This window comes from Dermacentor silvarum, chromosome 1, assembly GCF_013339745.2.
Source record: "Dermacentor silvarum isolate Dsil-2018 chromosome 1, BIME_Dsil_1.4, whole genome shotgun sequence".
In the NCBI taxonomy this organism is placed as follows: domain Eukaryota; kingdom Metazoa; phylum Arthropoda; class Arachnida; order Ixodida; family Ixodidae; genus Dermacentor; species Dermacentor silvarum.
In genome coordinates this window covers 3370540-3398049 of record NC_051154.1, presented here as the reverse complement: position 1 = coordinate 3398049, position 27510 = coordinate 3370540, and the positions used below count along the sequence as shown (strand labels likewise).

The 27510-nt window shown below is 47.9% G+C and overlaps 1 protein-coding gene across 3 annotated transcripts in view; it reads left to right on the top strand.

Moving 5' to 3' along the window:
- LOC119456152 (solute carrier family 15 member 2-like) overlaps positions 1-27510 on the top strand; it is a 322715-nt gene that overhangs the window by 214293 nt on the left and 80912 nt on the right. For all 3 annotated transcript variants that reach the window (XM_049664629.1, XM_049664623.1, XM_037717785.2), the window contains one exon: positions 23746-23790. In XM_049664629.1, coding sequence (XP_049520586.1) covers positions 23746-23790 — 45 coding nt within the window. The remainder of the gene's footprint in view (positions 1-23745; positions 23791-27510) is intronic.

Here is a 27510-nt window from a genome sequence, read left to right as displayed (position 1 = left end):
CGTGATATTGTTGTCGTTAATAGCAACGTGAATGCAAGTATGTCAAGTTACTAATGTCATGACCCATCAGTCATCTTAGTCACACATTTGTGCCTTTTCACGCTATACTTTCGGATATATACCAAGTGAACGAGACGCGAGAGTTACGCGGTTTGTATTTATTTTTGGTACCGCGGCCCCGCCGACGGACACATTCCGCTTCCCAAGAGCCAGTTAAGGATTTCGCCTTAATAAAGAAACAGCAGAGCGCGGGAGGCAGTCTTGTAAAACAAATCGAATGCAAGAAATAAAAGAAAGGGAACGATAGGGTGTAAAAGCGTTAGCATGAGCTAGCCATATCTTCCACGTTCTCCTGGTTATCACCGCGATTTTCTTCTGCAGCACGTTCACGTTGCTCATTCCACGCATAGCTAAATCAAGTAAGCGCGCGGAATGCGTTACTCAAGCAGCCGCGTAAGCGCGGACCAAGCGAGCTAGAAGGATATAGACAAAATACCCGTATTCACAGCCGGCAAACGCGTTCTCTGTGCAGCGAGTCACTGCGGTATTACCTTGCGGTGACATGGTACTTAATACATCCCAAATTATCGCGATGTTGGCTAATAGTAACCAAAATATCAGGCTCGTAGCAGACGCCCGCCGCTTTGGCGCGGCTTCCGCAGCGGAGAAAGCCCACGATGATGTTGCTGCTGCTGATGATGATGATGGTTTATTGGCATCCCCTCTGAAACTGGGCGGCGACAAATAGTCACCTAGCCTGTTTGATTTAATCGGGTATACTATACATGTGCTTTATCTAGCATTTTTGTATACCTCTCACTATTCTTTTTCTTTATCAAAAATTTACCTTGTACCGCTGCCTATGATTTTAAGAGATCAGGTCGTATCCATCTTTTCCCTGCTTTTTTTCCACCAGTACTCTAATCGTCTCTTGCTGATCTCTACGGCTGATCTGTTTATGTTTCCTTCCACTTTAAACACAAGCGCTTCTGGGAGTTGCACGTTACCTACGGCTCTCGCTGGGTGGATCCCGTCGCATTCCATTAGGATGTGCTGAGTGGTCTCTGGATCTTTACTGCAGCATACACATGTCTCATCTAGTTCCGAATATTTGTTCCGATATGTTTTCGTCCTTAGGCAACCGGCTCGAGCCTCAAATAGCAAGGCACTGCCCTTTGTGTTATCGTACAGATTTTCCCTTCTAATTTCTTTCTTCTCATTCTTGTAAATATCCATTGTCCTTTTCGTTTCCATTCTTTGCATCCAATTAACGGTCTCTATTTCTCTCACTTTCTTTCTGATGACCCCTGGTTGTCTATTTACAGTTTCGATTATCCTGTACTTGGTTGCCAACTTCCTTGACCTCTTCCTCCATTCTGTGTCCACGCTTTTCATGTAGAGATACTTGTGCACTTTAGCCGCCCATTTATTTTCATCCATGTTCCTGAGCCTTTCTTCAAAACTAATTTTGCTTTGTGCTTCGCTGACTCCAAAAGAGGCCCAACCCATGTCACCATGCACTGCCTCATTTGTCGTATTACCGTGTGCTCCCAAAGCCAACCGGCCTACTGGTCTTTGGTTAACTTCCAAACCCACCAATATATCCGATTTTAAGCATATAATGGCATTTGCGAATGTTAGCGCTGGCACCATTACTCCTTTCCAGATTCCACGCACCACCTCATACTTATTGTGGCCCCACAGTGCTCTGTGTTTCATTATTGCTGCATTGCGCTTCCCCTTTATTTTCAGATTATCTTGGTGATTGCTTGAGTAATTCTTTCCATCGTTTATGTGTACGCCGAGGTACTTATATTGCTTCACTATGGGTATTGCTGTTGAATTGACACCACGAAGTTACTCGTGTGCTCATTAAAGATCATAATCCCTGATTTCTCTGTGCTAAACTTAAGGCCTAGATTTGTCGCTGCGTTCCCACAGATATTCGCAAGTATCTGTAAATCTTTTTTATTGTCCGCTAGTAGCACAATGTCGTCTGCGTACATCAATCCAGGGACCTTCTGTTGCACCATTTGTCCATTACGCATGTAGGATAAATCAAAACCTAATTCGCTGTTTTCCAGTCGTCTTTCTATGCCCTTGACGTAAAGCGTGAACAACAATGGTGACAGAGGGCATCCTTGCTTCAATCCTTGGTGAATTCCCACCATTTCATTTCCTTTTCGACCTTCCCATGCCACTTGTACTTGGTTGTCTCGATATATCTCCCTCAGCAGCTCCACGAAATCGTCATCTATGCCTTCGTATTGAAGAATATCCCACAACAATTCCCTGTCTACGTTGTCATAAGCTCCGTTAATATCTAGAAATGCTATCCATAAATGTCTTTTCTGAGCTACTGAAATCTCTATGCACTGAGTTAGTACGAACATATTGTCTTCTAAGCGTCTGCCTGGCCTGAACCCATTCTGTAGTTCCCCCAATACACCGTTTTCCTCCACCCACTTCGACAGTTCTAATTTTATGGCTTGCATTGCCATTCTATATATCACCGACGTTACTGTAACTGGCCTGTACGAGCTCGTCTTATCCTTATCTCCTTTGCCTTTGTATATGAGATTCATGTTGCTTTCACGCCATCCAACGGGAATATTCTTTGTTCTAATCACTTGCTCTATGGCATTAGTCAGCAGTGCCTTGCTTTTTGGACCGAGGTTTTTGATTAACTGTATTGAGATTTCATCGGGTCCTGCTGCCGTGTTGTTAGGGACATTTTCTGCTGCCTTTTTCCAATAAAAGCTTTCTATGCTAAATTTTGATCTCTCAGGCCTCTCTGTTGTTGCTGGATCTGTTGTCTGAACTACGCTTTTTCTCGTGCCGAAGTTATGCCTGATAACGTCTGTGATGTACCGCAGCGCATCATCGCCTTCATAGATGTTACCGTCGTCATCCCTTATAGCCGTTTGCGAGTTTCTAGTTGGAGCTCCGAGTGCTTTTATATGGTTCCAGAATCTTTTTGGGGCGCCTTTGTCTCTTTTGTGAATGTTATTCACCCAACGTTCACTTGCGCATTTAATTTTCTCTTGCACGAGCTCACTCGCAACCCTTTTCTTTTCTCGGTATGTATTCCATCTAAGGAGCACCTCTTCTTCTTGTAATCCCAACTTTTTGGCTTCTCGATGAACCCTAGATGCCTCTTTACGCTCTTTTATAGCTTGTTTAATTTCCTTGTTCCACCACTTACGTGGTTTCCTCTTTCCAATCCAACAATTGTTTTGCCGTGTCCGCCTTATTTCATGCTGCATAACGTCCACCAGTTCCTTATATTCCCAGACTGCTGTAGGAAAATCCTCAATTTTCTTCTCTATGTTGTTTGCGATCTCTGTTAGTTGCTCGTCATTCATTTTTAAAAACTCTGAGGCTATTGGTTCATGTTCTGCGCTGGTATATCGCCCAAACTTTAATGCTAAACGTCTATGATCGCTTCCCAGGCTATTCTTTCCATTTTCGTCTATTATCATTTGGTCTAGTTGTTCGTACACCATTTCTGAGACTAAGGCGTAATCGATACATGACTGCCTGTTTCCGCATTGCCACGTTACCTGTCCATGACACTTATTCTCCCTGTTAACTACTATAAGGTTCTGTTCATCACATAAATCGAGCACTAGAGAGCCGTTGTAATCAGTATATCCGTCTAAATCGTCCATGTGCGCGTTCATATCTCCCACCAATATCACCTGGCCCGAGTTAGTGAACTCATTAATATCGCTTGTAATGCAATTGACCAATTCCTTATTTTTTCCCTGCTATCACTACCTGTCCATAGGTAAGCTACTCCCAGCCACGTCTTTTTACCTTGCCATGTACCACTAATCCATAAATGCTCTTTACATGTCTCGTTTACCCTTCGCCACTTCAAAACTCGCCTAATTAGTACGCCTACGCCTCCGCCTTTCCTTGACCCGGTCATTCTGTTGCACCCTTCCCATACAAAGTTGTCAATAACAGGCGGCTGCTCCAAATCTCGTAGATGCGTTTCGGTCAAGGCGTACCCACTAATCGCTTCATCATTCAGTTGCGTTTGAATTTCCAGCCATTTTTCCTGCTTGCGACCACCCTGCATGTTAATGTAGCAAATTTTACCTTCTCTATTCTTATCCTTTCTGCGTCTTTTCCTGACTCCTGGTCGCCTAATACTGCCCTTTACTGGTGTTTCGCTGTGTTCAATACTCAATCCTGCTTCCTGATTGCCTGGGGCCCGCCTAAAAAAGCTACAGCTCGTGCCGCGAATCGACGTCCGACCGGTGTTGCTCACTTTCACTAAAATGTATCCCGTCAACCACAAAAGCGCCTTCGCGGCCTGCTCGGTGCACTTCTCGGTTGATGTCAATGACCGTAAAATTCATTGCTTTAGCTAGAGTCCAAATTTCCCTGTTTACTGCAAGAACTGCCCTTTAAATTTTATAACCCTGCCTTTCAACCTCTGGCACCGTGCACACCGCCATTTGTACTTCCTTTGAAACATTCCGCAGGTCGGTGACCCCTTTGGCTATTTGCTTTGTGATCCCTGCTCCTCGTCCGTGCAGTACGTCAATCACTCCGCCCATTATCACCACTAGGTGTCTCCCCTCCATTGTGTCCCACATGCGTTCCTTGGCCTTCGCTATCACCTCTCTAATCGGCTTTCCCGGAAGCGCGCTAACCTGGACTCGTTCGTCTGCCCCTACCCTCTCTGCTATCGCCGGTTCTACTTTACACATGTTGGAATCCCCAACAAAGACAACTCGACGCTTTCCTTCCCCCTCATCGCCGAAAGCTGCCCCCGAAGTCACAATGCCCTCCCCTCCTTTCTTATCCTTGCCCTTGGCTTTGTTTTCTTCCCCGGCCGCGTCAGTGAGTCCAGTGGGTCCGGCGCGGGAGTTCACAAGAAAAGGTCCTCCCATACATTCGCACGGCGCTTTGGACACTCTCCAATATTCTAGGTCACCCTACTGCGTCCCGTGTGGTTATGGTGCTGCGGTTTTGCTGCGTCCCGCAGAAGTTCGTTCGGAGGTTTGAGAGCTCGCGCTGGTCTGCGGAGGTGTGAAGCCTGGCTTGTGTCGAGCATGCTGACCTATTTTGCACCGGGTTGAACAAGCGGCTGCAAGTCGTCAACTAAGCGCTATTTTGAATGCGTAAACATTCTTTGGCGAGTACCACAGGTCCATCAAGCGATTAAGTTTTATGCCTTGTACCAGCACAAAAATGCGTAGTTTTTGGGCGCCATCGGTACACATTTCTATCGTGTTGTTTTCGCACCGCACGGGTAAATGCGTCGGATGTGTGTTCGGTTTGCCACCTGGGCAGGGTCGCGAACGAACCCAAACCAAAAACCGTACCTGAAGTGGAACTTTGGCAGGAACTGAACGCAAACCTGATACAGACCCAAACGTCTACCGAAAACGCGGCGGACGCCATCTCACAATGAGTGTCGACGCGTTAAGCAACGAATCAGTGTAGTGACACAGCGTATCGCCACCAGGGTGCCTCTATCGCGTTTTCCCCAGAACACTGGCCATGATCTGCGTGCTCTACGAAACATGCATGGCGTGTGAACGTTGTGAAACGCGCCATGTGGCTCCTTTCTCGCGATTCTTTGTGGGCCTGCGAGACGAGAAGCGTCGCTGGGCCCCAGTGGCACAGTGAGACAAGTTCGCGACATTAGACAGTTTTAGTTTAGCGTGGTTACCGGAATAGCGGGCGTACCGGAATAGCGGGATCGAAACGCGCATGCGCAGAACGCTAAACGACCCATACCGTTTACCGTGCGCACGCTATTTCTTAGAGTTAAGGTTACCGTGTTAGCGTGGTTTACGTAGTTTACGTAAAACATGGTGGCGGTCCTGGTCGCCCGCTTCGAACTGAATTTGGCGTTGTTTTTGTAGAATTCACTTCGTTCGTAGCAAATGACTGCGTAAACGGCTTTTGCTCAGTCTCATGCCGCTTCTCCGAAAGAGTGTTATGGCTAATCTTGAGGAATTTTCGAGATCGCTTCTCGTTTCGAACGCGCCTAAGCCTAACGAGAGAAATTTTCTCCGAGATGCGAGCGCCACCTGTCCGTAAAGTCGGAAGATAGGCGCGACGACGGCATATGGCCTCTGAGATGGGAACATTTCGGAGGCTATGGTAGACAGCTTTTACTGAAGCATAACTGCGAGTCGGCCTAGTTGGAACAGATTCATTTTCTTAAATTTCTGTGCGCAAACAAACAGGGACGAAGAAAAGGAGACACAAGGACGAGCGCTTTCTAACAACTGATTTTTATTATTGAAGAACCACCGGCTTAAATACCCACAGATCTGCGCGATCCTGTCAATAGAACACGTCAAGAGCGCATAAATAACGCTTGTCATGGAATGCCGCTACGCGGTCAGCATAAAAAGCAGCAATGTTCATAAAACAAGCACAAAAGGCGAAAATGCGTTAAAGATATGATGACAGGAGCGAATTCTCTTTATCTAACAATGAAACAGAAGGATGACTGATGCATTTTTCTTTTAGTTTTTCAATCCAGTGAGCTTCCACAATTTCTCTCGCGGTTTGATTTCTATGCCTAAATAAAATGGCGGTGCTTCCAAGACAAGGTGAGCACGCATGTTCTTCACAATGCATCGCCCAATGCGTACTAGGGCGACCTTTGAGACTAGACAAGTGTTCCCTTAATCTCGTGTTAACACATCTCGAAGTCTGCCCTACGTACACATGACCACACGTCAAAGGAATCTGATAAACAACGTTCATCGCGCAATCGACAAATTGGTTCTTACGTGGATGTTTTATACTACATCCTTTCTTAGCATCATCCTTACTTTCAAACTTACTTTTGACCTTAGAACACACACTACCTATTTTGTTTTTTGCCGAAAACACCACTTTTACTTCGTAACTCCCAGCCACCTTCTTAAGTCTGTGTGAAAGGCCATGAACATACGGTATCACTGACACCTTAGAAGCTAAATCTTTCTGTCTTTGATTACTTGTGCATGATTCTTTATCCTGTTTTAGTTTTTTCATTAATCTAGAGCATGACGCCAGCATCACAGTGAGCGGGTACCCAGCCTTTCTCAACCGATTGACTTGCTCAAGAAATGCAATGTTTACAGTGTGATAACATGATTTCAACAACGCTGACCTGAAACATGAAATGACTATACCATTCTTCACAAGCCTGGAATGGTTAGAGGCATGGTTCATTATCGGTTTTCCATCTCGGGGCGAGAATGACCAACACACATGTTCCGGTAGAAATTCTAACTTGACATCTAGAAACTGTAGCTTATTATCTACTGGTACTTCAGAAGTGAATGTCAAGCCCTTGCCCAGAGAATTAAAGGATTTTACTACCCTATTTCTGAAAACATCTTTGTCTACATGACAGCCCAAAATCAAGTAGTCATCTACATATCTGTATACCTTATATACTACACCTTCTAAATCTTTTGCCAGCTCTCTGTCTATGCTTCCCAGAAAAATGCTACTAAGGATGGGAGCTACCTTTGACCCGATGCACACGCCCCCTGCCTGTATATACGTTTCATCACAGAATCCTACGTGTGTATTAGCTAAATAAAAATGCAGAAGTTCAAGAAAGGATTCAACAGTCATCCCGCACGTGTTGCGAAATGACACCTCGTCATTCTCATTTCTTATGCAATTATTAACACTGCGCATTAAGGGCCCATGCGGCAAGGAATAATAGAGGTCTTGAACATCTATGCTGAATCCCCAGCTGCAACTTGTACTATCTGATGCCAAAAATTTCACAAGGCCTTCAGAGTTTTTTAATAAGTACGGATCCTGTACTTCTAAGGAATTCAACATTTTCTGCAAGAACCCTGCGACCAGAACCTGCCAACACCCTCGCTCGGACACAATTGGCCTAAACGGAATTCCTTGCTTGTGTGTTTTTGCAGTAAAAAATATATCCAATATCATTCCTTTTGAGTTCTTTACATGTGACGCGAGCTTTTCTTGGTTGCATTTCATCAATAGCTCCACCGCCTTCTTTTTTACGTTTTCTACATTCACATCACTTTTTCTAAAGCACTTGTTCACCGCTAGGAAAGCTTTTTCTAAATAACAATCATTTGGTACAACAACCAGAAAGCCTTCCTTGTCTGCTTGAACTACACGCAGATTGTTCTCAACCAAATACTTAGCAGTCCTATCAACATTAGGTCTGGATCTATCGCTTACCGAAGCCTTGGCCACCACGTCCACACATTCCACCACACATCGTTCTTTTTCTTTCTCTGGTACACTCCTAGCAATGTCCCTTGTAAGTGCTAATCTGTCGACGATGCCGATCCTTGGCTCCACGCAGAACCTTGTGCTCCACGCTCGTCCTTGTGTCTCCTTTTCTTCGTCCCTGTTTGTTTGCGCACAGAAATTTAAGAAAAAGCTTTTACTGCTTGTCTGTTTCGCTGCAGATCGGCGGACATGGGAAGTAAAAATACAACGCGCTCCTGGCTTCCATTGCGCTGCCTCTCGCACTTTCCGGACCGGACGCACACACATAGAGACTTAGGTGCCCTATGTATGCGAAATTCAAAGCGTAATGGAATAGTGTCCCGTGCGTAAACTACAGCTATGAAATGCGGAGTGCATTCAACTCACCTGGCTAAGCAAGACAACTCGCTTAGACGGCAACTTCTTGGCAATGAGGTTCCGGACCCATCCGCTGGTGAAGTATTTGTGCGAGTCGAGCGACTTGTAAGCCTTCATCTGATCTAATGAAACATAACTTGTTGACAACACGAGATAATTTATAATCTCAACATGAGTAACCGGTGGTAGCAGGCTTGCATTAACAGCGGCTTTCGCTTGTACCTGATCATGGATCCACGCCGTCACATAGGGCGATTTTTTCTTTGTACCTGGCCCGCGTTGGTCCCACAAGTTCATCAAAGTATACAGGACAAAGTCCTGCACAATTCTCCTTCGCCATACGCGCAAGGCAACCGATTAAAGCATACGCACAAAGCAAAACGATCCACCGCACGTACGTAAACACAGCTCCGGCACCACGACGTATGTGCTCGGTAATGGCGGACGCAAAACCGGAAGGCAGGAACTGACGTCACGTGCAACTTATGTATACTAAAACTCTCTTTCTGTAAAGTTCGTTTGCGGAACGGTAACGCTATTTCCCTTAACCCCGCTATTACGCTAACGTTAAACTAAAACTGTCAATTGAAGAGCGGCACACACCCATGGCGCAGCTCGTTAAAGCGTTGGCGTGAAAGACGTTCAATGAAAGAGGCAGATGAAGCAGTTGTTAAGGGGCCTGCGAATGGCGCTGCTGAGCACGGCCGCGGAAGCCCTGTCTTGAAAGCGATCTGCGAGGAGTACAGTCTCGTCGCCGCTTGGTTCGCGCTGAAGCGAGACGCAGCACGAAGGTGAACTGCTGCCGCCGCTCTTCCTCACGCCAACTTTTTGACAGCGAGTGTCCGCGCTCATCGAGTGATATGTGTTTGTGTGGGTGGCACCATGCTTGTTAAGCGAATGCTTTCCAATTAATACGGCCGATCGTTACTTCGTCGGACTTTATGCGAATTTGCTATCGCCATTGATGGCGAATGGGCGACTTTTCTTGTCTCCATGTTACCCTTGCACTCTTCACGTACATTACCGCCTTTGCCACTAGTTCTGTGCTTGTTGAATCTCGTTGTTGTCTGCGTGCTGGATTTGCGCTCTTCAGGTCCCGATTGGATCTAGTTCACAGCTTGTCTCGTTTACATCTCCGTGTTCGCTTTGCGCTACTCACGTTCAGTGTAGATTACCAGTCACCTTGCATTTCTAGTTTAGCGCTTGTGGACTCTTTTTATAGTCTCCGTGCTGCCTTTGCCCGTTCAGTATGCATGACCACCTATATCGCAATAACCTTGCTACATTACTTTTCTAGTTTAGCGTTTGACGACTCTCGTTGCTGTCTCCGTGTGGCTTTTGCACTCTTCATGCTCAGAGTTGATTACAACCTACCCCAGTCACCTAGATACGTTATACTTATCGTTCAGTGCTTGTCCAGTCCCCATGTAATGAATTAGTTATTGTCTTATTTAGCCGTCTGAGGTGTTGCCTCGGGGCCAGAAAGAAACAAAGCCAGCTGCAAATTAAGAAACACCCAAATACCGCACTTTATATCAGCAAACATCAACCACCAGAGAGCAGGGGCATGGTATTAATTCACCGAACCTCAACGTGAGTTGGCTAATGCTATGATAACAAGCTTAAAGGGCAACCCTTTGCGCGCATCAGACAACGCGAGGTTCAACACAAAGTTCTAAAGCTCAGCACATTGGAAAAGAATGCTATACAGTCCGGTTTCTGCTCAATAAAACTATGCAAGAAAGTTCACCGGTTTAGGTTTCTGCTGAAAAAGGTCTGGATGATGGAGGTAGAGCAGCGACACTCGCAGACGCTCGAGGACGGCCGATTCTGCAGCGGTCTAGTCGTCGCAACGCCGCCCCATCTCTGCACAACCGGGAGAGACGCCACAGGTCCTCGGGAAACGAATTTGCTTCTGGGTGGAGGCCTCTGGGAAGACAAGTCCAGGAGCCCGTCGAGTCCGTACCTCCGCACACCAGCAGCCTTCCTTGAACGGTCCCTGCTTACGTCGTGCTCGGTAGACACCAGGCCATCGGGGAAGCTTCGATGCGATTGAGAGAGAATGCCTTGTACGATCGGGTCATTCTGGCCCTACGAGCGTACACCTGCCCACCCCAAGCCGTCGTCCTCCAATCACTCCCGCGGCTGTGTCTCTTCCCTTCTCCTTCTTCTCTGCCTCTTCTTCTCTCCTAATCTCCCGTAAACTTTTCTTTAGGTATTTTTTTTTCTTGCGACGCTTGGCGGGCTCGCCCATGTGGCACGTCGTCTTTGTTGCACACAAAGCTCGCGCGGCGCTGTATGCTCCCATGTGTCCTCGATGACTAGACCTTGTCATCTTCGCGCACATCGTGACACTCCTTTACGCGAACATGTTACGTTTGCACTGTTCATGTTCAGTATAGATTACAACCTATCCCAGTCACCTAGCTACGTTATATTTCTAGTTCAGTGCTTGTCCCGTCTCCGTTACGTCTCCGTGTTACGTTTGCACTGTTCATGTTCAGCATAGATTACCACGTGGCCCAGTCACATTCCCGCGTTACCTGTCTAGTTCAGCGCATGTCAAGTCTCCTTGTTGTCTCCGTCTTGCCTTTGCGCTCTTCAGATTCAGTATCATCATCATCATCAGCCTATATTTAAGTCCACTGCAGGACGAAGGCCTCTCCCTGCGATCTCCAATTACCCCTGTCTTGCGCTAGCGTATCCCAACTTGCGCCTGAATTATGACCTATTCAGTATTCATAATTCAGTATGAATTATTACCTATTCGCAATGCACACAGACGGTCGCGCCGCGTAGTGGCCAGTGAGAAAAATGCTTCAAGGAGTATCCGCACAGTGTCTCCGTTTGTGCGGGCACGTTTCTGATGTATTGACAGCTTTTATTTACGCCATGAAAATAAAACAATTTAAAAGCAACAGGATATGTTGCGTTCCTCAGTGCACCAATCGGGCGCCGAAGGATGAAATAAGTCTTCATTTCTTTCCAACGGACGCGTGTCTAAAAAGTAGTGGGAGGTGAAGCGCCCGATCGGCAAGCATGTGACTGCGCCAATGAAGGTTTGTATCGTGTACTTTGTTGGAGCCAAAGACTTCTTCTGGAGTGACATAAGCCAAGTGCTAATTGTAGACATCAATCAAGAAAGAATAAGCATTATGCTTTTACGACGTTGTGGCTGTAGCTTACGGAAACGGGACGTTAAAGGCGGCACGATAAGACAAGCTAACGAGTCCGCGCCTTTGCTCTATGACGTGATAAGGCTGTCAGAACGCCCCCGCAACAGTTGATTATGTGTAGACCCGTTAGGCAGCTGTGTCTGTTTTTCGAATACCAGCGGGAAATGAATGGCGCGTTAGTTTTGAGAGGCGGTCGATAGTTTTAACAGGCCAAGCGTACGTTCGCGGAACTGTGTTTAGTTTTATGCGCGGTACTTTTATGACGGGTTCTTAACGTTTTCATCTATTGCGCTTGAAGAACTATGCAGTAATATTCCTTGTTAGAGCAAAAGAAACAACTAATGTAATTATTTTTAACCCGGCCACGATGGCCTCATTTTGATGGGGGCATAATGCAACAACCCCCGTGTACCGTGCAGCAAGCAAGTACGCCATGCTCGATATGCACGATAGTGATTTATACTTACGCGGGGCGTAAACTGTTGTATTCAAGAATGCCATTTATGTATTTACGCGGGGCGCGCGAGGCGTACGGCAAGGCGTGACAGCGCGATGGAAAAATACAACAAAAAGCTAATGCATATTGATACGACTGCCTTCGTCAAAAATAAACTCGAATTTCTATGAGGCTTGCCTTGATGATGCAACGTCTGTACAAACAGCCCCTCAATAGTAAAAGCTTCAGCGCTTCATGCCTTGACGGACGACGCGACAAGTGAGATAGCCGGCGTTCAGAAATTCCTTGTCTTCTATTAGGCACGGGCTCCTTTTTATTTCTTTACAGGTTACAGAGCTTTAGTAATCGAGAAATTGATGTAAATGCAGTACACGATAAGAGACTACCCAGGGACATTCAGGTATACTTACCCGATGACGAAGGCACTCCTAAAAACATTGTCACTAGTACTCAACCACTCGGATTAAACACACCATTTCGTTACAATATAAGACGGAAGAAAATGCTACTTGTCTACTTCTGTTAGATTCTTAGAAAAGATAACTTTTTGGCGTTACCCTTGATAACGATATGGATGGTGTAAAGGCTTCGTTTTCGGTTGACTCTGCGCCGTGCTTTCGAGTTTCAGTAGTTTCAACATCGCGTGCTGCGCTGGTGTTACTGGCACGCTAAACTCGCACTTGAAATTGCAAGCAGCACAGAACGCCACGTCCTTGTGATGGCGCGGGATTACCAGCTTCGTCACCCGACGTCGCATCGCTGGAGTCCGCGCTCGGAAGTGCCACCGTCGTAGCACGCTACGCAGCTCTCAGCAGCAAGTCACGCTCATCGGAGCTTAAATCGCTGAAATCAAGCCCAGCGTCGCGAGCCAATGCGTCGTTGTCGTCAACGAGGTCCATTGCGACGAGCGTCCTCATGTTTACAATGCGGCGCACGCTTTTCCTTCCTTTTCGCCGTCGGCTCTTGTCTCTGTTTCTGGCCGCGCGTCTGCGTTTTCCGCAAAAAAAGCCGTAGCGCCTAAAGTCCCTATATAAGAAAAGTACCGCCATCCTTTGATAAACGCCGCTTCTCTCTCTCCTGTATCTCCGACTGGACGACGATAGCGCGCGCTTTTCACTTCTTTATATTTTATTGCGATAGCAATTATATGGACACTCAAAAGCAGATTTCTGCCGTCGGCGTCGCCGTCGCCGTCGGCGTCGCCGTCGCCGTCGCCGTCGCCGTCGCCGTCGCCGTGAGGTTCCGTATGACGTCATTTGGAGATGAAATCGTCGCCGCGCGCCGAACGCTGTATGTGCGAGTGAAAGGGCGCGAGGGGCGCGTCTTTCACGGGGAGTGAACGCACGGCGGAGAACAAACGCGCGTTCTGCGCCGTGCTCGCTTAAGGGCTGCAGAAGTAGGCGTCTCTTTTCTCCTTTACAATCACCATATATGTAGAGCAAACGCGCCTTCTTCGGACGCGCGAGAGGCCGTGGGGGAGGGGGAGGGAAGGGAGGCGACGTTTAGCTGCGGCACCAAGTGCCTATTTATATCAGAGGCTCCAGCAACAGTCACCAACGCCGCACGCATTTTGAGCTAACGCGGGCAAAACGCCGATGGCGTCGACAACAGTTCTGCGTGTTGTTGCTACCAAAGCCGCTCACCTTACTTCGTATGGCATTGCTGTGTTGCTATCGCATTCATTGCTTCGCCCTTAGGGCGAAACTGTGACATTTTTCTTTTTTTCCGCCTCTGAGCCATGTTGAAAATCCTCTGCGCAGCCGCAGTCGCCGGCGGGGCGGCGGCGCGCGCCCGGCCTGAAAGCTTCAACGTGGACTTTCTAGGTGCGCCACCGTCGACTTGGCTTTCGCAAGTAAAAAGTAAAGAAAAAAGTCGCAGTTTCACCCGAAAGGCGAAGCATCAATTGCGATAGCAACTTAGTAGGGAGCTATACGGAGTAAGGATAGTAGTTTTATCCGCTGTACAAAACTTGGACGTGTAGCAGCACCGGCAACACACAGCACTGTTGTCGACGCCGTCGGCGTTTTGCCCGCGTTCGCACAATATGCGTGCGGCGTTGGTGACTGTTGCCGGAGCCTCTGATATAAATAGGCACTTGGTGCCGCAGCTAAACATCGCCTCCCTTCCCTGCCCCCCCCCCCCCCCCCCCACGGCCTTTCGTGCGTCAGAAGAAGGCGCGTTTGCTCTACAGATATGGTGATTGTAAAGGAGGAAAGAGACGCCTACTTCTGCAGCCCTTAAGGGAGCACGGCACAGAACGCGCGTTTGTTCTCCGCCGTGCGTTCACTCCCCGTGAAAGCGCGCGTCCCTCGCGCCTTTTCACTCGCACATACAGCGTTCGGCGGCGCGCGGCGACGATTTCATCTCCATTGACGTCATACGGAACCTCACGGCGACGGCGACGGCGACGGCGACGCCGACGGCAGAAATCTGCTTTGGAGTGTCCATATAATTGCTATCGCAATAAAAGCAAGCGCTTTAGGAGAGGAGGCGGCGGAGGAAAGAGTAGATGGCGGTACTTTTCTTATATAGGGATTTTAGTAGCGCCGTCTGCGGGTGGCACTAGGGTGGCTAGAAGCGGCACTATCTCACCGGCAGCACAACGTCACTGTGAGACCATGACGTCACCACTCCTCGCTCGGGAAGGCGGGCGATTTGAATGGCGCTAAAGGTACACGGACGCTTCAGATGCAATTCTCTCATAAAATAAGTATTATCTTGGCACGAAACAACCGTTTCGAGGTTTCTGTGATCGTATGTTAACATTCCACGTTGACTTAATATTTGCCTTTAGTGTCCCTTTAACATCTAGCGCCTTCACCTAAGTATGTTACACTTCTAGATCAGCATTTGTCGAATTTCGTTTTTGTCTCAGTTTTGCCTTTGCGCTCTTCATGTTCAGTATGGGTTAACACCTAGTGCAGTCACCTCGCCAAGTAACATTTTTTAGATCAGCGCTTGTCGAATGTCGTTGACATGACAAGCTGTGACATCCTGTCGCTCAGCAAGGCAACATGGAGTGGAATGGTTGCAGCCCATCTGGCTGTTAATATCCGATCGGCGCTAGCATTTACGTATTTGCGGCCGTCACTTCACGCCGGAGGATTACTACCACAGAACAGTCTTAACGTGCCCAGTATTCGGGTAAACGCAAGCGGACTGAGTAAAACTGAGTTTCACAAGAAAACGAACACCTGAAGCCGTGTTGGGATGACGTAAATAAAGAATTTTATTCCAAAAAATTAAAGATATGACTGTGCAATATGTGCAGCATCAGTTTGGAAGGGATACTTGTTAGGGAAATGGGTCGATAATTTAATGGAGAATGTTTGTTGCCTGATTTATGAACAGGAACCACCTTCCGAATCTTCCAATCAAAAGGAAGGATACCATGATCAAGCGACTGCTGGAATAGTTTAGCCAAAAACAAAGATGAGCAATTTTTAGTCTGTTTTAGAAATTTAGAGCAGATAGTGTCAGTTCCTCAAGACGAAGAAAGCTTTTGCGAGTCGATTAAGTGTACTATTCCAGAGTGCTTGATTATGATAGGGACATCAGAGGATAATCATGATGTGACATGTTTTTAACACAATCAAGTCGACATGAAGAAAAATTGTCTGGAAAACATTGTTAAACACTAAGGCGCATTCTTCGAGTGCTTTATGTTCATTTTCAGAATTATTAAGAGAAATAACACTGGTTTCCTTCACATTTGCGCTTCTTCAAAATGCTTTAGGATTACCTAATAAAGGGCTGGGAGAGTGTAACACCCCTGACACACGGGCACTCCAAAGTGCTTTAGGTAAGGGGACATTCACCGGAAAGGCGTTCAAGCGCAGTGACACACGACAAAGGAGTATCTCCCTTCCGGCACAGTTGCTTTCCGGTAAAGAAGATCGGGCATTAATTTTTCGTGAGGAAAGGTGTACTCTCGCGTACAGCGTGCACGACTCATCAATAGACGAAAACGTGTTACATAACTATGGTGCCCCGTACGCATTTTTTTTTTACCTTGGAAAATGTATTATTCTTTAGCGGTAATGTGATTTGTCGAACAGTAAAGATTTACTCTAGCTATACTCTCAAACGCTCGCACAACGTTGTTAACGCCGCCATGTTCAATTCCGAATATACACATTTGTAAGCCATCAAAATCGCAAAAAAAAAATGTGTTTAGGTCCTGCAATAACTAAATGTAATCTACATACGCAGCTTTTTGTAAATGTTTTCTCTCTTACTGCTTTAACAAACAGTGCGTTTTTTTTTTTTTTTGGCGTTCATTTGAGTAACCGCCTAAAGAAGTCAGTGCAATGCCGTGTGTCATCGGCGCAACTCCTTTGTGCAAAGGGTAGTAACAAAAGGGGTTTCCTGCAAAGGACCCGTATGTCAGGGGCATGAGTAGAGTAATAATCTTTGGCGTGACGCAGTATACTGCCCGGCACTTGGCTTCCACGTTGTGATATGCTTCTCAGTGATTTTCTGTTCTTCGTAACTTTGCTGAAGGAAACAAACGCTTTTTTTTTAATTGGACAAATGCTTTAGCTCTTTCTTAAACGAAGGTGACGCTTTATCGCACTGAATGCGTGTCAGTGGAACGTAAGCAGTGATAAGCTGCGCGACTTTACTCCGAAAGAGAACCAAGTTTTCTTCGACATTCCGTGTATCAAAATCAATAACGTATGCATCAAAATATGTGCACAGTTCCTGATTAATAATATCAAATTTGCTTTTTTGTAGTCGAGGATAAGTTTCTTTTGTTTCGTGTGTCGGGAAAAAGACATGTTAATGTCGAAATTAAGCAGCGAATGGTCGCTAAAACCAGGCATATGCGTGAGTGTTGACATGAGATGTGGGTATGTAGATAAAAAAACAACAAAAAAAAACAACAAAGAAACACGCAGGTTCGCCCGATAGGCGAAGCTTCGATTACGATAGGAAATTGATGGACAGTGACACAACGTAAGTAGATAGTTTCCATGGACGTCATCGCGGACGCCATATTTAGGTACTAGCAGGTCGAGAAGCAGCGTAATCAAGAAACATGACAGCATGACAGGCGCGTCTTGCGTCGAACGTCAAAGCGATAACAGTGATAAACCTGTGAAAAACAGTCGCCGTAAAAAAGTAAATCAGTGTGCGCGTGATAATACGGCGCACTGACGTCATCCTAGCTGCCATCTTTAGGTACTAGAACGGTGGGAGCTGCTTCCGTGACGCCACATGAAAACTACTATCGGCCGTGTAAGCCTGTAAACATAGGCATGCTAACTAAATCACGCGCGCACAAGCAAACATGAACGCATCTGACTCGTTGACCGCGGCAGCTGGCTGCCGACACGCTGCAATGAGTCAGCGCAGCAGCGAGTGAAGCCGGCGCTCGCATCAACGCCATCTTAGCCGCGAAAACACGGGGAGGGCGGAGTCTGCCCCGCCGCAGATGGTGTTCAAGACACAGCCGCGCGCGGCTAATTACGCGCCCCCTGCCACCCCTCCCCCCGGAGCCTTCTATCACGGTGGGACCGCGCGGCCGCAGCAAGGTACCTGGCAGCGAAGCTTCCATAGAAGCCAATACGTTGAAAACATGGCGGTTCATAAAGTCCCTATATAAGAAAAGTACCGCCATCTACTCTTTCCTCCGCCGCCTTCTCTCCTAAAGCGCTCGCTTTTTTCTTTACTTTTTGCTTGCGAAAGCCAAGTCGACGGTGGCGCACCTATAGAAAGTCTACATTGAAGCTTTCAGGCCAGGCGCGCGCATCCGCCGGCGACTGCGGCTGCGCAGAGGACTTTCAACATGGCTCTGAGGCGGAAAAAAACAAAATTTTAAAAAGTGAAAAGCGCGCGCTATCATTGTCCAATCGGAGATACAGGAGAGAGAGAAGCGGCGTTGATCAAAGGATGGCGGTACTTTTCTTATATACGGACTTTGGCGGTTCATGGTGCTTAGCGCCATCTGTGTGAGGAGGGAACTTTTCCGGCGGAAGCAAAAAAAGTTGTCGCAGTTTCACCTGAAAGGCGAAGCATCAATTGCGATAGCAAATTTGTAGAGAGCTATACGGAGTAATGATATTAGCTTTATCAGCTGTATAAATTTGGACATGCAGCAGCACCGGCAACGCGCAGAACTGTTGTCGACGCCGTCGGCGTTTTTCCCGCGTTCGCTCAAAATGCCTGCGGCGTTGGTGACTGTTGCCGGAGCCTCTGATATAAAATGCCTTTGGTGCCGCAGCTAAACGTCGTCTCCCTTCCCTCCCTCTCCCCCCCTCCCCCACGGCCTCTCGCGCGTCGAAAGAAGGCGCGTTTGCTCTACATATATGATGATTGTAAAGGAGGAAAGAGACGCCTACTTCTGCAGCCCTTAAGGAAGCACGGCGCAGAACGCGCGTTTGTTCTCCGCCGTGCGTTCACTCGCCGTGAAAGAGCGCGTCCCTCGCGCCCTTTCACTCGCACATACAGCGTTCGGCGGCGCGCGGCGACGATTTCATCTCGATTGACGTCATACGGAACCTCACGGCGACGGCGACGGCGACGGCGACGGCAACGGCGACGGCGACGGCGACGCCGACGGCAGAAATCTGCTTTTGAGTGTCCATATAATTGCTATCGCAATAAAATAATGTGGCATTACATGTGTCAAAAACACAAGTGACGTCATTTTGTTCTGAAAGGCGCGGAATTTGTTTTCGGAGGCTTGCCATTAGAGCTGTATATTCAAATGCCCCGCCGTTCGGCTTAATGGGCGTTTCGAGGTTTCAGCGTGGAAAGCGATGCAGGAAAAGGTCAGCCGTAAGGGTGTCGAAATCGCATCGCTGCACAGAACATACTTTCTTTGGAGGCCGACTAATGCTTTGGGCGTAGAGTGCTCGTCCTTTCGTCGCACAGCCTGTCGGCCAGCGCTGTCGCACGAAAACAAGTAAACAATTATCTGGCGGTGGCAACTCACTACTTTTGACTGAACAGGTTAAGAACAATGAAACTACCGACCTCACCAAATTCAGACAAACGTTGACAAGCAAAACAACACAACATGTGAGAGGGGCGTATTCTAACAGGTGAACTTTACGAGCGCGCCTTTCTGCACACTTCAAGAGCTGCATTGCATTACAAGCACTGTTGTACGGAACGGCGTTCCTGGAACTAGTTCCTTTTGGCAGGAACGGAGGAACGCCACCATTCCATTAATGATGGGTGGAACTGTAAAGATAACTTGTTAGGTTTACGATGGAACCGCAGAGGGAACGGCGTTCCTTCTGTAAACGTTCCACGGCATTGAACAGATGCACGCATGTACGCAGCACATGTATCATGCAGGGCGGATGGGCAACCGCGTGAGGCCCGAAGAACTACCGCTTGCCTGTCACGTCACTATGGTGCATTTTTTCGTGAGTTCTCCGCTTTATGTTTTTATGACTAGGCTTCAAGATTGTCACGTGACGCTCCGTCCTGTTAACCATCAACATAAAGACGGAGTTGGCTGCGGTGGCCAAACCAGCCAGCGCAGATGTTGCCACCTCGTCCGCGCCCGAAGATTTCGTTCGGGCACCAAACCCTCCCAGCCGAGGAGCTGTCGTGGTACCTGCTGGTACCAGTTGACTACCCGCTGTCACAGATGAAGAACTTCGAGGGACTGAACCAACTTTTCCTCAAGTACAGCACGGCAGTACCTTAAGCGCTTCGGTGGAACGGCTCTTCAACATTTCCAACGAAGTGCTGACGGAGAAACGGGTTTGTCTGTCGGACACCAACATCGAGATGCAACTCTTGCTGAGTTCAAACAAGGGACTTTACTAAGTTGCGAATATGTATAGTGGACATTTTTCTTCTGCTCATACTGCAATAGTAAATCAGCATTCATTAAACGCCTATGTATTGTTCCTTTCGGTGCGGTTTTTTGTGCGAGAAATTTAATTATTTTGATGCATGTGAATAACTTTCTATTTGCACATCTGAAGCGCAGTATCCTGACTGCGAATTTGAAGACCGAAGTGGAAGGTTCCATATGTGTTGCACTTGTAATAGACGAGCACCAAAGTTGCAGTTAGACATGCCTGGAATATCTGTGCTACGGCACCAAATGCTTATCTTGCAACCCAGCGCAAGGGGAACTGGCAACGCAATCTCCCACGCGAAAGCAAAAAAAAAAAAAACAAAAAAAAAACAAAAAAAACAAAAAAAAAAGCGGGGAGGCAGCGCGGGAGGGAGGGGGGGAGCAGCTTCTACTCTGCCAACAAATACGCTTGCACTGGCTGTGGTGGCCGTCGCCCGCACCGTCTCTTATCTCCACACCGCTCTGACCTTTGTAAATGCCGCTCAGTTTCCGTTGAAGCGATAGACCGCACGCTTCTTCGCCCGCTGGCTGCAGCGGCTGCGCTTGCTGCCAGCGTTTTGACAGTCGTTGTCTGCGGTCATTCAGTGTGATCTATTCATGTTTGCTTGTGCGCGATGACACCACGCTTGTCAATTCAGTTAGAAAGCGAATGTGTCCAACTTTATGCGGCCGATAAAACTACTCTACTATCCCTACTCCGAATAGCTCTCTACCAATTTGCTATCGCAATTGATGCTTCGCCTTTCGGGCGAAACTGCGACATTTTTTTTTTTTATCGTCCGTGGACTTTATACGGAAGCCCACGGCGACGGCATATATTCGCTTAGAGTTTCCATATAATTGCTATCGCAATAATAAGGTCAAATGTACTAGACGTTCCTGCGTCAATTCGGGTAGGCTTAGTTACCAACTGCGTGAAACTAAAGCATGCACACAGGTCTAACAAATCATGACTGCGACGGGAATGGGTTAATTAGTGCAAGTCCATTCGACCACGTGACGTTCGGATAATTAAAGTCCCCGAAAAGAATGATTGGTGAGGAAGGATACCGGCTCACAATAACATTTACGACATCATGTAAGTCATCAACGAAACTTGACGCGGAATTTGGGGGGGGGAGCGGGCTTCTAATACGATTCGAGTATTTTTTTTTTACTGTTTCTAGATTTGATTCAGTGTCTACACGAAACGATGGGATGCTTTTCGCTACTGCAATCAAAACACCACTGCCCTACCGATCCTTACATCAGAGGCCTTGTTCGACTGGAAAAGTTCCATACTGCGTTGAATTATGGGGTGGTTTTACGTGCCAAAACCAGTTCTGATTATGAGGCACGCCGTAGTGGGGGGCTCCGGAAATTTGGACCACCTGGGGTTCTTTAACGTGCTCCTAAATCTAAATACACGGGTGTTTTCGCATTTCGCCCCCATCGAAATGCGGCCGCCGTGGCCGGGATTCGATCCCACGATTCCATACTGCGTACTCGCAGGTTAAGCCAATGTTTCCGTTAGCACGATTGAATCAGCATCACACGAGGATATAATAGTGTCAAGTTCGTCATGATGTTTCATGATGCTCCTAGCATTAGGAAATACCCGCCGCGGTGGCTCAGTTAGCTAAGGCGTTGCGCTGCTGAGCACGAGATCGCGGGATCGAATCCCGGCCGCGGCGGCCGCATTTCGATGGAAGCGAAATGCAAAAATGCCCGTGTGCTTGCGTTGTAGTGCACGTTAAAGAACCCCAGGTGGTCAAAATTATTCCGGAGCCCTCCACTACGGCGTGCCTCATAATCAGAACTGGCACGTAAAACCAGCGAAAATAAAGTAGTAGTAAATAAAAGCGGAACCGATGAACACGAGATCGTCGCTTCGGTGCACGCAGCATCGCACAGTGTATCACAACAGCCGGCCGCCCGTGGGAGCCGCATTACGCTCTTCCAGCTGAGCTTCGGCGGTGCTCTTTCCTGGGTATACTATTTGTGTAGGGGTAATGTGCATCTTATCCTGGGGCTGCTAGCCAGCGCCACTCTTGTCCAAGGTGGCAGATTTGGAACATCCATTCAATCGCAAACACCACGTGATATGTTATGTGTACTTGCGCTCGTGCACCCATCCGCAAAACCGTCCTCGGCCTTAGACTTTCAAGTTCTTTTATTTCTTTACGGAACTGTGCATGAAATGTTTGTGCGTTTCAGGTGTACTATCTTCCGTGCACAGCTTTGTGGCTCTCAGGTGTTTCGGCACATTTTGTCATTTCATAAATGTTCTCCGTACGTAACTGGTGCCACCTAATGGCGCCAACCTCTCTATTCAAATCACACCATTAAAAAAAAAAAAAAAAACATCAGAACCTTTCTAAACGCCAGCAGCCGCGATCGTACAGAGATGCACGGACCCCGATTAGAGCAGACATTCTCGGGACCAAATGTGTGGTGTGGTGCCTACTATAATGTATAAAACGGCGTTTTGTTAGGAGAGTAACTGGAACGCCAATACATTTCTTCGAAAAGTTCGGGAATTAATATTTTGAAACTGGTGTCATCCCGAGAATTCGTTCCGAATGGATCCGCCTAGCGAATCTGTAAATTGCAATATGGGCGATTAGGTATTAGTTTAAATCTTAATTGGTGAATTTTGGCTAATCAGTAGATTATGCATTTCAATTTTTGTGCGAATAATGTCCGCCTCGTCGAGTAGACCAGCTCATGAACTACAATTGTGCTGTCTGCCACAGGCAATCATTAAAACATTTTTGAAAGTGTTCGCTGAAACACCCTGTATATTCGCCTTGTGGCAGATAACACACTATACTCCCATAGCAGGGTGTCTCCAAAAGGCGGACAAAGCAAGAGAAATCGAAATGCGCAATTGATAATAAAGTAATTTACAACCTAACCTTTACGTAATAAGGGCACCTAATTGACTGCACGAATTCCAACCTCGAAACTGGTACTGTGCACATAACTTCTTTTAAAGGCCTTTTGAACTCGCCAGCTACAATTCCTAAATCACAATAGCCGCCGGGAGTGAGGAAAAATGTTAGTGACATTTGTTTCGTATTCACTTTTGCATTTTGATGTCTTGTCAAAAAATATTCAGCTTCGCGATTAATTCAGCGGAAGGGGTAATATAGCGCTGTGGGCCTAAGGGGATTACTTAAAACGTAAAGATTACATGTAAAAGCAAAACACCCTATACAGCATGGTAACTGAAACAGGAAACAAATATGAGCTAAGATTTAAAGACCAGCGTATGTATTTTCTGGAGAAAGTATGCAGGGTCAATCCTGCTTATTGCATGCACGTAGCCTAATAGGAAGGAACAAGCGCTACTGGGAAATGATTCGTCTATGATTCGTTTTAACGTTGTAGAAAAAAAAAAGAGAACCTTCGTGGTCGTCCTACAAAAGGGAGGCGTATTTCAAGTCGTGATCACATTACTTTGCCTGTGTTCCTTATTTGAATAAATTAGCGCAAGAGAGAGCTCACATTATAAGGTTGACGACACACTATTGGCGGTTCATTTTAATGACATTGTGTTTTAGCCGCAATTTATGGATGTGTCATAACTGAAAAAAAAAACAACAAAAGATGTGGTTTGTCGGCTGCTGCTTGCCCAAGTCCCAGGCTTGGATCGCTGTGTGATAAATACGCAATCTGGACTCTCCACTTGACAGGGCTCACAGTGGACTCTGCAGGCGAATAAGATGGACGGTGAAATCGTGAGTATTTTTCTGTCCTATTTTGTTTACTGCCAATTGTTTGATGTCGGGGCGTAGATGGCACTCAGGGTAGTGAACCGGCGAGGGTGGCGATATGGGCTTGTTGGTCGGTCATCAATACCTGGATAGCGCAGCAAAGCATCGATGGCGGTAAAGCACAGCAACCATTTTCACCTAATAAAAACCAGTTTCCAGCAGCAGTCTGCGCGTCTTAAGGAGGCTGGTTATCCTAACCACGAGTCGGTGGCAGAAAAGCTGCTCAAACAGGAACGTTCGAGACAATGCCCCCGTGGGAATGCTATAGCGGCGGTGAGCCGCTGGTGAAAACCACTGTGATTCCGTACATACACGAGGTATCGCATAGCCTGAAAAAGATTGCAAGTCCAGGTAACGTACGGGTTGTTTTTCAGCTCCAGATAAGCTAGGTACCTTGTGTAAAACCACTAGCTCAATGAGGACAAAACAACCGATGTGTGATCACAAAGTTTGTCGGATGTATCGCATTCCGCTGTCATGCGCGGTGGTACAGATGCAGGCGGAACCGGAAGTTGAGCGCCTATAAGGGAGTGCATCGGGTGACGGTTTTCTTGCTTTGCATTGCAAAACGTGTCGCCCTCTTCGAAATGACACCGCTGCTATTGACAGCGCGAGTGTGTAAGATTGATAATAGAAACTGAGCAAATCCTCTCGGCCGCTGACCAATGCATCAGCAAAACGTCACTATCATTGTCCTTGAGAGAGTTGGTGCGTATGCCATCAAAGCTAACCGCATGTGCAATGCATCATTTAGACTTTCTTGGTGTACCAGTTTGAGATTGTTTTCATGTCGTCATGTACGTATCTTCAAGGTTGATATCACTGTGGGTTATGTTGTGTGCGCCCGATCCCCGTAATAAATTTCGTTGTAGCGCTTGCCTTCGTTTCTCCTCGTGTTTTGCTGCGCTAAATTCCATAGTGAACAGCTTTGCTCGTCAACGCGATCTTGCGCCAGCAGCTTCTTAGTTTTGGTTTGGTGCCTATAGAAATAGCACAACCCACTACAGGGATTGGCCATGAATCGGGCGGCAGTGGGAAGAAAAATGATGGATACTTAAATGGGATTTTCGTACCTAATAATGAGATAATAAATTAATTCTAATCGTTAATATTAATTTTCATGCCATAGCATCTTAAAATTTGAAGCAAATATTTCTGTTGTCTTGTGAGAAAACTTGCAGTATGCGCGCTTTGCAGGAGAGCATGACTGGGCAGGAGACCAAACCCCACTTCTCGCTTGAACGTCCCAAATGTTGGAGGAGCAGGATTCTTTAATGTGCATTGAATTACATGGCCGCTTTACTCTCAGCCCCTGTGGGAAGCCTGACATGTACCGAGAACTAAGCCTGCGCTTCTGCTGTCAAGCGCACATTTAGGCCCCATTCTGACTGCCTGGTAATTGTTACCGCTAAAACCCTGTCGTTGTTCAAATGAGAGTGAGCAGCTGGACCGGCATGTCATTTTTCCTTCTTATCGTGTGCCGATCCGCGCATCCTTGTGATACCGGGGGCGCCGATGTTGAAAAGACGTGTGTAGCGAAGAAGACAGACACTAGTGGGTTCAGCGCTACTGGATCTAAACGCTAGTGGGTCGAGCGCTCTCGCTCAGCAACGGCTCTCGTGCTTTGAAGCTGTAACTGCCCTGCCCGTCGACGTTGCGCTGCTCCGAGCTCTTCCAATAAACACGTTTAGAATTGGTGGAGGTGCTGGGTAACCTCAGACAATCATCCTAGAACTCCGGTCCCGCACCCTACCATCTACCATGCCCCAAGACGCCTCCCAGAAAACGCCTCCTCCCGCACCCACTGCGTGTCCCGGGGTGCCTCGTCATCGCGACCCTCCTATCTACACTGGAGCGGACGACACTGACGTGGACGAATGGCTCACGGCGTACGACAGGGTAAGCGCCCATAACAAGTGGGACGACGCGGCCAAACTGAGCTATGTTCTGTTCTACCTCGCTGGAGTGGCCAGCCTGTGGTATAACAACCATGAAGGAGAGTTCCAGACATGGTCCGAATTTAAGACTTCCCTCACCGATGTGTTTGGTCGCCCTGCTGTTCGCAAGCTGCGTGCCGAGCAGCGTTTGCGAGAACGAGCTCAACAGCCAGGAGAAACAGTCACCTGTTATATTGAAGATGTCCTGGACCTATGCAGGAAAGTCGATTCGACCATGGCGGAGTCTGATCGAATTCGCAACATCTTGAAGGGCATAGAAGACGACGCCTTTAACATGTTGCTGGCCAAAAGTCCTCGCTCTGTGGCAGAAATTATCACACTGTGCCAGAGCTATGAAGAACTCCGCAGGCAGCGATCACTGACCCGTCGATCTCTACCGCGTGACGAACACCTCGCTGGTTTGGCTGCCATGTCCGACCAGACAGCTTTGCTCGCAGAAATGAAGGCGTTCGTCCGCGAGAAAGTTGCCCGGCAACTATCATTGATGGATTTTGCACAGCCGCAGCCGGTACACGCGCCAACGCCGAGTTTCGCCGCGTCATAGCGCAAGAACTGCACGAGGGTTTGCCTGAGCACCACCAGTGCGTTCCTGCGGCTGCGCCTCGCAGCTACGCCGAAGTCATGGCCAGGCCCCAACAGATCCCGACGACTGTGCCACTGAGCTACGCGGAAGTCATCACCCAGCCTCAACAACTCCCTCAACGGGGACCTCTCACGTACGCCGAAGTCCTCGCTATGCCCCGACAACAGCCTGCCGTGCAAGCACTTCACCAGCCGCCACGTCCAGCGCGTCCTCCCACATGGATGGGACCTGCCGCAGCGACTCGGTGGCGTACGTTGGACAATCGGCTGATATGTTTTGCGTGCGGCTACGCAGACCACGTCGCACGCCACTGTAGTCGCGTGCAGTCGCCTAGCGCTACACCATATGCGCCAAGTGCTATGGTGGGTTCTCCGCGCCCATATTACGACGACGAACCTCGGGCTGCGTCACCACCATGCCGCCGGTCTGCCAACATCCGCCGCTCACCTTCTCCACGCCGACGCTCCCCATCACCGATGCGGCCTCGTCCCGTTGCTCGGGATGAGGAAAACTAATCTTCGCAGTCCATGAGGCAAGGGCTGCGACGCCGTCGAAACGCGAAAGTCCTCAAGGTAGCCCGACCAATGTGATAGACGTGTTAGTTGACGGTGTGCGCACATATGCCCTCGTGGATACCGGAGCCGCTGTGTAAGTTATGGACGCAAAGCTTTGTCGCTTCCTTCGAAAGTTCACGACGCCCCTTGCCGGATTCTCCCTCCGCACAGCAGGCGCACAGCGTATTCATCCGCTAGCGGCGTGCACCGCTCGTGTTCTCATCGAGGACGTTGTATATGCCATCGAATTTATTGTGATTTCTTCGTGCTCCCAAGAAATTATCCTGGGGTGGGACTTTCTCGCCCGCCACAATGCTGTTATTCATTGCGCACGGGCCGAACTAGAACTGTCGCCGATCTCAGATATGACGCCTGCCGATAATGCTTCTTTTGCGAACAAACTTCTCGTCAGGCACGACACCAGCGTTCCTCCCAACTCGTCAGTGATTGTCTCAATGCATTGCAGCAGCTTCTCTGACGCCGTCGCACTACTTTCTCCGTCTGGCCGCTTTTATACTCGAAAAGGTCTGCTGCTACCTTTTGCGACTGTGAACGTCAAACAGGGGCTCCACAGATATTTTCGTCTGTA